This window comes from Aotus nancymaae, unplaced genomic scaffold (assembly GCF_030222135.1).
Source record: "Aotus nancymaae isolate 86718 unplaced genomic scaffold, 86718_ANA_hifiasm-v0.15.2.pri h1tg000048l, whole genome shotgun sequence".
NCBI classification, from domain to species: Eukaryota; Metazoa; Chordata; class Mammalia; order Primates; family Aotidae; genus Aotus; species Aotus nancymaae.
The window spans coordinates 1695612-1707610 of record NW_026988462.1 but is presented as its reverse complement, the minus strand read 5'-3'; the positions used below and the strand labels follow the sequence as shown (position 1 = coordinate 1707610).

General features: G+C 39.0%; 1 protein-coding gene across 3 annotated transcripts in view; it reads left to right on the top strand.

Moving 5' to 3' along the window:
* UBAC2 (UBA domain containing 2) overlaps positions 1–11999 on the top strand; it is a 179416-nt gene that overhangs the window by 103720 nt on the left and 63697 nt on the right. For 2 of the 3 annotated variants that reach the window (XM_012440953.3, XM_064362183.1), the window contains 3 exons: positions 4717–4840; positions 8398–8445; positions 8558–8644. In XM_012440953.3, coding sequence (XP_012296376.2) covers positions 4717–4840; positions 8398–8445; positions 8558–8644 — 259 coding nt within the window. The remainder of the gene's footprint in view (positions 1–4716; positions 4841–8397; positions 8446–8557; positions 8645–11999) is intronic. The other variant, XM_012440952.2, reaches the window with a different exon arrangement.

Here is an 11999-nt window from a genome sequence, read left to right as displayed (position 1 = left end):
CTGGCCATTCCCAGCCAGTTCTGGGTGCTGCATTTTACAAAAGGCATAGATGAGGTAGATTGCACCTGTGGCAGTGAGGAGCCTGGATAGCAGCTTTTAGGAGAACTTATTAAATAAGCTGGGGATGTGTAGGCTTTGCAGTCATAGGGTCATTATCCTCATGTGTGTGTAAACTCTCATAGAAAAGTGTCTAAACTGCTTATGTCAGTCTTCCTAACTCCAGAGACGAGTAGGAGGGCCAGTAAGAAGTTACTGGAGATAGTTTTCAGATCAAAACTAAATGAGAGTCATTCCTAAAAGTTGGGATTATTTTTAAAAATAGAGTATGCTGTTTCTTATTTAGATGCTTGTGTAAACTTGATGATGATTTTGAGGGATGATGTAGACAGAATTGAATCATTCAGTAGGAATTTGTAACTCTGTGACCTCAGAGGGCTTTCTGCTTCAGGTTTCTGTAAAAATAGTCAAGTAGCTTTTGCCTTCTACGTATGTCATTAGGTTCTTCTAACCTTTAAAGTCCCAAGAGTACAGAGGAACGTTTTGTTGTTGTTATTGTTGTTGTTGTTGTTTATTTTTTGTTTGAGACAGGGGCCTCACTCTGTTGCCCAGGCAAGAGTGCAGTGGCACGATCTTGGCTCACTGCAGCCTCCTGGGCTTAAGTGATCCTCCCACCTCAGCCTCCTGAGTAGCTGGGACTGTAGGCACACACCACCACGCCCACCTAATTTTTGTACTTTTGTGGAAAAAAGGTTTCATTATGTTGCCTAGGCTGGTCTTGAACCCCTGAGCTCAAGCCATCTGCCTGCCTTGGCTTCCCAAAGTTGCTAGGATTACAGGTGTGAGCCATTGTGTCAAGCGACCTTTTCTATAGAAGAAGTGAAGTGGACATTTGCAACCTGAACAAGGTATCTTTGTTATTTTATTTTTTCTATTGAGGGCAATCATGAATATATAGTAGTAGATGCTTAGTAAATATTAGTGATATCAAAGGATGAATGAGCAATGGCTATGCCTGTAATCCCAGTAACTCAGAAGGCTGAGGCAGGAGGATCGCCTGATGCCAGGAGTCTGAGACCAGTGTGGGCAACACAGTGAGACCCTGTCTCTAAAAAAAAGTTTAAAAATTAGCCAGGTGTGATGGTACACACCTGTAATGCCAGTTTACTCTAGAGGCTGAGGTGGGAAGATTGCTTGAGCCTGGGAATTTGAGGCCACAGTGAGCCGTGATTACACCACTTCACTCTACTCCAGCCTGGGTGACAGACAGATAACCCTGTCTCAAAAAAAAAAAAAAAAAAAACAGAAAAAAAGAAAGGATGGCGGAAATGTTTATAATTTGCTTTCTTTTTTCTGTACTACCAGCCTCATGTGCTTAAGTTAGAAAGAGCTTCCAGAAGGTAGCTCTTCACAGTATGAAAAAGTATAGAGAACAGATGTTTTCATAAAATAAGGAAAAGAAAAAGACTGGTCAGTGACTAATAACATTATGGTATTTTGTGAAGTCTGTGTGTATAGAAATAGCAATGGAAAATTTCTCCAGAACAGCCCATATAATTTTGGTCTGAAATGTGTAAATGTGGCCTAGTATTTAGTCATCATTTAAGAATACATAGTGATTAATAATTTTTAAGGAATTTTTAAATGTCTATTGGTATGTGAAATATAAACTGTGGTCATTAAAATTTCTGCCAGCGTTTTTTTTAGTTTACATTGAAATGTAACCTCAAACAAGAGCTCTGCTTTAGGTTTTTTAGTTATAACATCACTATTTGCACTTGATTACTAAATGTAAACAGAAGAACTTCTGTGAATTAAGCACCTCAAAGGGTATGTTCTGTGGTAAGAGACCTTCAGTGCAATTGACTACCCAAATAGGGTTTTATAATCACCAAGAGACCAGCAGGCCATATTTTGAGCTGCATATGAAACCATATGTTTTAATCCCATTAAAAATGATAAAAAGGAAGGGTACTTTTTAAAACAAAAGGCGAGTTAAGTTCTGCTGTATGGTTTTGCTGTTTTAAAGGAAAATTCATTTCTTCTGCAAATACTTATTGAAACCTACTTTATGCCAGGCACAATTCTAGACAGTGGGGATAAAACAGCAAACAAAACAGACCAAAATCCCTGTCTGTGTGAAGCTTCCATTCTGTTTTTGAGATAGACAATAGACAAGTCAGGCAGTGCTGAGAAGGTTATAAGTGCTGTGGGGGAAGAGTCAGGAAGAGAGTAGAGAATGCAGAGGGGGAAGGCTGTGAGGGTGGGAGGTGCAGGTTAAATTGGGCAGTCAGGGAGGGCTTCTCTGAGAAGGTGCTGTCTGGCGGAGCATAGGATCAGAATGGGGATGAGACACAGGGCCTAGGATGTCTTTGTCATGACTGTAGGTGGGGAGGTGTTGGAGGACTTATGCCCAGGAGCGACTAACTCATACTTTTCCATGAAAAGAAGGCCTAGCTATTTTAATCAATTGTGTTTGATTTTAGAATTGGATAAAAGCAATTCTTTTGTATAGTGTTTAAAAACTGCTTTGTTAATTAAAAAAAATCCAACCAATATTGAATATGGATCATGTATAAGAATGCCTATTAGGCAAAGTTAGATAAAATATGATGCTTTCTCTCAGAATTAATAATCTAATGGGAGGTTTTTGAGAATGCTATATTGTTAATTCAAATGTGAGTCATACAGTTGTTCTAGAATAAGGATTATTTTGTTGCTCCAAATGTAGTGAGCTCCTGAACTGTGCCAAGCACTGTGTGCTAGGAGAACCAGGACTGCCTCTTCTTCCCTACACTGAGGTGCTCAGCCTGGGAGGAAGGCCTGATACTCGAGGAATTCTAGGCTGGGCAAGTGGGGGTAGGAGCCCACTGTGCCATCCACCTCCTTCTGCTACCCAGTCCCTGCCATCCTTCTCACTGGACAGACAGCCAGGTGTATCTGGCATCTCTTTGTCCCCAGTCCTGACACAGTACCTGCACTTAGGCCTTACTGGCTGGAGTTTTCCCAGTTCTAGCATTTGCTGCTTTTGTATTGATAGCTGTTGATGGGGCTGCCATTTATCACATTTTTTTGTGTGTGTTATATTTTGGTTTGGTTTTGTTTTTAATAGTAGAATTGAGAGGACAGTGCATTTTAAAAAATAAGATAGTCTCTGTCAAGGATGAGAAATTGCACAAGAGGCCAGAAGGGTCCTTCCTATGTTTCCACAAAAATGGCACTGAGGACAGTTCTTTGTAGAAGTGAAACATATTGTTTGCATTTTTCTTGTGATAATGAAATAATTCTTTTTTTCAGGTGCCATTTCCCCAAAACTGGGAAAATAAAACATAGACTGAGTAATTAAGCCAAGTGTTTAATGAAAAATGGGTGCAAGTATGTGCCCAAAGCACTCTACTCATTCGTATTACCTGCCCAGCACTTGTAGGATGTAAGATTTCAGTTCTGTAATGAGTTCCTTGAGGTCAGGGACTGCTTCTTTCTCTTGGATGTAGTTGTAGCTCCTGGGCTGGGCATTCTACCTTGAAATCGTCAGCATGCATTTGATTCACTGATTCATTGAAATGGTGAAACTGACAGCCTCGGGGCCATAAGGAGAGCCACCAGCTACCAGCAAGAGTCAGAGAAGTCTTATGGGAAGAGCTGAGCAGTGTTGCACAAGCTGAATTTCCTAGGCAGGAAAGTGGAAAGCAGAACCTACGTCAGTGGAGAGTCTAAGCAGCCAGCATGTTCAGAGAGCAGCTGTGTGCATGTGTGAGAGGGCTGTGTGTGTGATGGGCCAGATGAGGGGAGGCAGAGAGAGGACAGTGGTGGCAATCTGCAGTGATAAGAGTGAACTGGGGAGCTTTGCCATCTCATCCTTATGAAGCATTTTATCTTTGGATACTGGAGCCCATGGAAGGAAGGGTTTTTAAGCAAGGGAGTGATGTGATCAGAGTTGTGTTTTAGGAAGAGAAAAACAATGGTAAGAGATGGATTAGAGAGAAGCAAGACTGTAAGTAGAAAGATACCTAAGACTTTTGAATATGTCAAGGTGAAGATGTCAAATTGATGTTCAGAACCAGGATGAGGGGTGGGCAGGCAGATTTTAGAAAAATCTCACTTCATTTTCTTAGCCCAAGCCATAGAAAGGATTGAGATTGTATGAGGAGATGATAGAACAAGAAGAAAAGGCTATAATAGAACCGTGGAAAAGCCAGTCGTGTAAGAAATCATTGGACAACGACTGAGAAACAGGGTTTCAGACAAAGGGAGGGAGGAAGGAATGTGAGGAAAGGAGGGCCAGAGGTGAACCATGCCAGTGCCATGGCAACAGATCACTGGACAGGGCCTGAGAGGAGGGCTTTTGGATTTGACCGTGAAGGATTCTAAGGTTTGCTGCTTTTGGTTTGTCTCATTTCTCTCATTCGATTTTAGTCATACCTAGGAAGAAAACATAGCCTCCACTTTTCTCACAATTAATTAGTGGGTGCTGAACCACTTCTTTGCAGTGGTTTTGGGAGGGTCAATAAGGATAGAATGATTAGAGTTTTCATAAAGTGTTCTATAAGTACAGATTATTTTGGACATGATGCATATTTGAAAATCAACTTGTATATCTTAAGACCATGCTTTCAGACTGAAATAAAATTATAAGCAGTGTTACATCAAAAATACATCTGCCGTTGGTGTTTAAAATTCACTATTATAGTGTTTTTTTTTTTTTATTTGTTTGCATAGCCTGGCACCTGTGTTTGCTCTGTTTGTACCATTTTACTGCTCCATACCAAGAGTCCAAGTGGCACAAATTCTGGGCCCGTTGTCCATCACAAACAAGACATTGATTTATATATTGGGACTACAGGTACAGTATGCGTTTTTATGTTCACTTCACTTTAACCAGATCGGGGTTTTTTTTTTTTTTTTTGGTCTTTTTCTCATTTGATCTCCTTGAAAACAATGGTTTTTCTTCCCCCATAATCTTGGCTTCATGATCTATATCAAATGTTTAAAGGAAGTGTTACAGAACAAGAACATCGAGGTATAGAAGGTACTAGAATACTTTCATAGCCTTTAGAAATCTGATAAGAGTTTTCACCAAAATTTGTATCTGTGGAAAATATTTTCATTTCATTGTACAATTGCATATGATTACTTTTTAACAATCATAGTATGAAGTGGAAACAAGTGAGAACAACTAAAAAAGTAGAAAGTAGAAAATCAGTGCCAAAATTAATTTATCGAATATGGTGTCGCAAATAAAGCTCTGAAGAAGAGACCCAGTGTGCTCTACCAACCCAAGCTTTGGAGTTTTCAAGAAGCATTGTCAGCTTCATTATTTTCGTGTTTGTGTAACCATGATGGTAGTGTCACCATTTGCTACATGGTTTGCTGTTAAGACCATTAGAGTACTATTGTCTAGCTTAAATTTGAGAAGCTTATCTTTGCCAATCCAGCAAATGTTGATTGCTCCCTACTGGGCTCCAGGCCTGTGGTAGGAGAATGATTTTTCAGTTTTCTATCATACTACTTGTCACTTTTCTTTTACTCTCATGGCTTTTGATGTAGTTTTATTCTACAGCTTCCTGTGTCACCGTATGTCGCTTGGCCTTTTGATCCACTGATTAATACTCATAACATTCCTTATCCCACGCACATCTAACCGGATACTAGTGTCGCTTCAGAATGCCTTCCTCCCTCCCCTTTTAACCTTTAGCATTTCCTCTCACTTCTCCAGTCTGCTGTCATGTGTTATCAATGGCTCATCTGGGGCAGGTGTTTTCTTACCACTTTTACAACCGTTTCTCATGAAATCTGTTTATTCTCTGTCTCTCAATCCTCGTACCATTACACACCCCCTTATCCTACCTGATATCCGTGTAACCAAATAGCCCATTTCTGCAGTTGATTATTATAAGTAGGATTTGCTATAGCAGATTTAATATTTTTAAAGCTGTTAAAACAGAGGCCGTGTGGAATGCGAAGAGCACTCCAGACCTCACTCAGGAGACCCAAGTTCTAGTCCTAGCATGGCTCTCGCCAGCCATGAGACTTGGGTCGAGTCATGGGACCCCTCTGAGCCTCATTGGCTGTATAGTTCTTCCAACTCTAAAGCTATGTCGAATCTTTGAGAATGAAAACACTGTTTTCTTAATTGTGGGGTAGTAATTCAGTGTGACATTGTGGAAAGTTTTTGGAGCCAAGTGGTCTTTGGTTTATATGACTTGGTCTGGTAATGATTTGTTTTGTCACTTACCTTTCCTGAACCTGCATTTCCCCATCTATCAAGTGGGGATGATAATATCTACCTTATAGAGGTATTTCAAGGTAGTGTGTTTAGTGTAATCTGAACAGATAATAAGACCTAAGTCAACTGGTTACTATTATTAATTAACAATTTATGTCTCTATAGCTACCACCGTTTATTTTTTGAGATTGTGAATGTATTTCTTGTTTTGTTTTGTTTGGCATAAAGCAAAATAAGTAGTGTGTTTAATCTCTTAGGGAAAGGGGATCCTAGTTGGATGAAGAGGCACAGCATGGCCTTTGTCACAGGGCCATTGTAGTAGGTTGGTGCAAAAGTAATTGCAGTTTTTTCCACTAAAGTAAGGCATGAATGGCATTCAGGGTTTTCCTTGCTTGTCTGGTGTCAACTCCCACCTGTGCCCACCTCGAAGGAGTGTGACTGAACTCCTTATTACTAAAGTGTCTGTTCTCTGCCTACCTCCCTCCCCTCCAAGCCTTTACATGTGTTTCTGTGCCTTTTTCTCTCCCCACTACAACCAGTGAATGGGGAGAGTTGAATGAATGAATGAATGAAGACTTGAATCATAATTGGAAGAGCCGAAACTCTTGTTAAGTCTCATTTAAGTATCCAGTGGCTTGAGAACCCATAACATCGTGTGCTGTGCAATGAGCTATGATGTTATGGGCTCTCAAGCTGTCCGATACTTAAATCAGTGTCACCCACTGGGTGAGATGTAGCGTAGCCCCTGTCCTCAAGGAGCCCAGCCATGAGAAAACACACAGACACTGTCAAGACGTAGGCAGACATACTGGGGACCACACAAGCAATGAAGACTTCAGAGCCCAGAGGAAATTATTTTTTTACTGACAAAATGATATGCTCTTTTTACTTGCATATGAGACATGGAAGAGTGGAGAGCACGGCTGTGGAGCCAGTCCTCCTGGATATACTCCAGCCCACCACCAGCTAGCTGTTGACCTGCAGCAAATTGTTTAAACACTTGGTTTTACTGAAATGCCTTGAGAGCGATGCCTGACACATAGAAAGTGTCAGCTAGTCTGTTGTTCCTTCTATTTTTAGAAGAAAACTACAGCAAAATATTTGTCTTCATGGTTCTCATCCTTATCATTATAGAGTCATTTGCACTGAACAAGTATCTGTGCTAGATCAAAGGATCAGATTGAAAGTTGCAGCCAGTGCTCATTTCTAAGTAAGCCTGTCACTAGAGCAAAACTTGCCAGTGTCTTTTTTATCTGAGTGTGTCAACTCTTACCTTTTGTGTCTGTCTTCTTTCTGTTTGTCCTTGGTAAGTGTACAGAACTTTGAGGTTTTCGTCTAGCACAATGTCAGCAGTGAACTTGGGCTGTCCTGCCTGAGTATCCTGCCTTTTACTCTACAATAAGCAGTAAACCCCCAATCTAAAATTCTAAATATTAACCAACAATAACCCACACATCATTTATTTGTTGCAGGAACACTTTCAGAGACATTATAATAATTATTATTATTTTTTAACCCCAAGCCCAACTCTAAGGTATAAACGATTTGGAAAACAAAAGGAAAGATTTCATGAAATCTAATTCTAATTACTTTTGCCATTAATTAACTTTGTTATGTTACTTAGTTTGCTCTTCCTTAGGTGAGCTAGAATGAGAATATCAACACTTGAGAAAGTTACCATTGGACATGGTAGACTAAGGAGGCTGGCAGGGTTCTTTTCATCTAAATTTAGGGTAACAATTTAAGAAATTAAAATGAGAAAGTTACTTACATAAATATCATGTCATTGCCAAGTATGGGATAGTGATTACCTGTTTTGTATGTGTTAATTCTGATAATTTCTTTACGTGTAGTATTTTACTTTAAGTCAATTAAAGTTTGTAAATAACATCACACTTGAGTTTCACTTACTTTTCTTTGTGTGGGTGTGGGCCAGGTTCAACTTTGTTAGGCTATACAAAGTCTGAGGTCTGAATTAAAAAAAAATTAATATATAATTTTTTTTTAAGTAACAGAATTGATGTTTAATAATTTTCCATTTGCTTATTTGTATGATGGCATATATAATTAATACTTTATATAAATGATCATAACTGTAGTTATATAAAAATAAATGTGCTGTGACTGGCAGTTGAATTTTATTTTCAATTGCCTTTTTTTTTTTCCTTTTATAGCTTTTCACCTCTGGTTCCTACATCTGGATTGTAGCCATAAGTGGACTTGTAAGTGTGACTAACCTTTATATCCAATTCTTTCTCTCTCCTATAAAAAACATTAGGAAAATTGTCCTATTGAGACTGTGGGTCATATTTAGCTGTCTTTTAACCATGGCAGGTCTGGCTTGATGCTACTTCCGTAGTGATTAAAAAGGGCCAGTCACATGGAAAGCTGAGACAAGGGAGTCCAGTTTGTGTTTTCAAGGTAATTTTGATGAAAGTTTTAGCTAGATTTTTTTGTCAGTGTTGTTTTTATATCATAGAAAAAAAAGGCTGAAAATGAAGAAGTTGGACTTACTAAAAATAAGGAGAGGTGTTCTGGTCATTTTGTAAAAAGACATCGTCACATGAGGGAAAATAATAATGCCAGCTGAAAAGTCAGATGGGTTGGACCTGACTGAAGACTCATCATGGAAGAAGGGGATGAACCAAGCATTCTCAGTCTGTGTGCTGGAGTTTTTTCATCTCGCCCATGCTACTGTATTTTAATAATAAGTATTTGTCCTAAGTTCTCTATGAGGTATTTAAAAAAAAAATTAAAGCGTGAAGTGGAGTTTTATTCTTCATCCATGACTTAAATTTGAGCCTCCAGATTTATAAAAATAAATTTTAACTAGTGGATATAGAGCATAGTTTTAATTTCTTTCTTGGAAAAGACTGAGAAAAAGAATGGATTCATAATAATACACATTTCACTATAATCACTGCACATATTTCAAGTAAATTATCACCATCCTTGTTTCTCAGGTGAATGACTGGTATTTGGGGCCAGTGTGTCATCCTGTAAGCCTGCTTACCTCTCTTCTTCCTTTAAGCTATCTGTATTATTCCTTTTTCTGTGCTTATTCTTTCCTTAAAACTCGCACCTTCATTCCCCACTGCTGATATGCTTGCAGCCAAGATTCCAGGGCTCCAAGTCACATTGTTTTCCCCTCCCTAAAAATTTTCACATCTACTTAGATACCTGATAGGCTTCAGGACCACAGAGCTAAACCCTATTGTGAAGTCTTCAAAACACCTGAGGCATCCATCTGGTATTCTTTTTTTTTTTTTTTTTATTGCATTTTAGGTTTTGGGGTACATGTGAATAACATGCAAGGTTGTTGCACAGGTGCACACGTGGCAGTATGATTTGCTGCCTCCCTCCCCTTCACCTATATCTGGCATTACTCCCCATACTATCCCTCCCCAACTCCCCACCCCCCCCCACTATCCCCCCTCCCCCCCAACAGACCCCCGTGTATAGTGCTCCCCTCCCTGTGTCCATGTGTTCTCCTTGTTCAACACCCGCCTATGAGTGAGAACATGTGGTGTTTGATTTTGTGTTCTTGTGTCAGTTTGCTGAGAATGATGTTTTCCAGGTTCATCCATGTCCCTACGAAGGATGTGAACTCCTCCTTTTTAATGGCTGCATAATATTCCATGGTGTATATGTGCCACATTTTTCCTGTCCAGTCTATCATCGATGGGCATTTGGGCTGGTTCCAGGTCTTTGCTATTGTAAACTGTGCTGCAATGAACATTCGTGTGCATGTGTCCTTATAGTAGAACGATTTATAATCCTTTGGATATATGCCCAGTAATGGGATTGCTGGGTCAAATGGAATTTCTATTTCTAGGTCCTTGAGGAATCGCCACACTGTTTTCCACAGTGGTTGAACTAATTTACACTCCCACCAACAGTGTAAAAGTGTTCCTATTTCTCCACATCCTCTCCAGCATCTGTTTTCTCCAGATTTTTTAATGATCGCCATTCTAACTGGCGTGAGATGGTATCTCAATGTAGTTTTGATTTGCATTTCTCTGATGACCAGTGATGATGAGCATTTTTTCATATGTTTGTTGGCCTCATGTATGTCTTCTTTTGTAAAGTATCTGTTCATATCCTTCGCCATTTTTGAATGGGCTTGTTTGTTTTTTTCTTGTAAATCTTTTTTAGTTCATTGTAAATTCTGGATATCAGCCCTTTGTCAGACGGGTAGGCTGCAAAAATTTTTTCCCATTCTGTTGGTTGCCGATTCACTCTATTGACTGTTTCTTTTGCCGTGCAAAAGCTGTGGAGTTTGATTAGGTCCCATTTGTCTATTTTGGCTTTTGTTGCCGATGCTTTTGGTGTTTTGGTCATAAAGTCCTTGCCTACGCCTATGTCCTGAATGGTTTTGCCTAGGTTTCCTTCTAGTGTTTTTATGGTGTTACGTCTTATGTTTAAGTCTTTAATCCATCTGGAGTCAATTTTAGTGTAAGGTGTCAGGAAGGGGTCCATTTTCTGCTTTCTGCATATGGCTAGCCAGTTTTCCCAACACCACTTATTGAACAGGGAATCCTTTCCCCATTGCTTGTTTTTTTCAGGTTTGTCAAAGATCGGGTGGTTGTAGATATGTTGTGTTGCCTCCGACGCCTCTGTTCTGTTCCATTGGTCTATATCTCTGTTTTGGTACCAGTACCATGCTGTTTTGATTACTGTAGCCTTGTAGTCGAGGCAGCAATTAAGAGCCTACCATCTGGTATTCTTAAGACTTGTGGTGGCATAGGGCCATCCTGGGGTCAGACTGGTTCTCTGGGACACAGGTGCCAGACTCCCCCCAGTCTAGGCTCACCCAGCTAGAACTGCATTGTGACTGAGGGAGAGTTAACCAGCCTGAGAATAGCAAAGACATTGCTTTGATTATGAGAGCTGCCTGAGGATATACCATTTCTTCCATGGCATATTTGTTTCACTTAGCCGTGAAGGTTTTGAGTTCTGTTTTAAATATTTTTCAAAAGCATTCAAATATTGAAGTACCTTATTGTATACGATTTCATTGTGTTACTTACTGTTCATTCATTTACTCTCAATATTTGTTTTCTTTAGTAACTCTTACGTGACTCGATTTTTTTTTTAATTCCATTTTCTTTCTTTATTCTCTTTTTAGACTCCTGGCTTTAAGTGCTTGCTGTCTCCTCACAATGTTTCATTGTGTGACATTCAGTGCTCTAGAATTGGAGATTGCGTTTTTCATCTCTTTGTAGTCTTTTTAAAATCTAAAATTGTATGTTGTGATCATAGTCTTTTCCAATATACATGTTTAACAGGTAGTGGGGTGCCTGTTTTAACTTTGTAAAAGGAATCAGAAGTTTAAAATAGAATTTTTGACAAAAAATCCCTTGTTTTAGAAGGGTGAATGGAATTACAGTGTGTTTGGAATATAATTCAAAGATGATGTAGCATTTTAAAGAACCCTGCTAATAATAAACATTTCTGAGCCTATTGAATTTCTACTTTTTACAGTAATTGATTCAGCCAAAGTTACCAACCTTCCACTATGACAAAAAATCTGATAAATCTTCATATTAACCTTGATCTTTATTGTTATTCTACCATAATTAAATAATTAACTGTTTATTTAAAATAATTAATATTCATGAATCATAGCCAGTTTTCCTTGGTTCTATACCATAAATATTGGTGCTTTCTTTAAACCTAAGGAACATTTTCATTCTTTGTCTAAAAAATTATTTTTTGTTACAAAATATTTAATATGATATGGTATACTTTAGATAAGGAAGATTGTAAAGGAGAG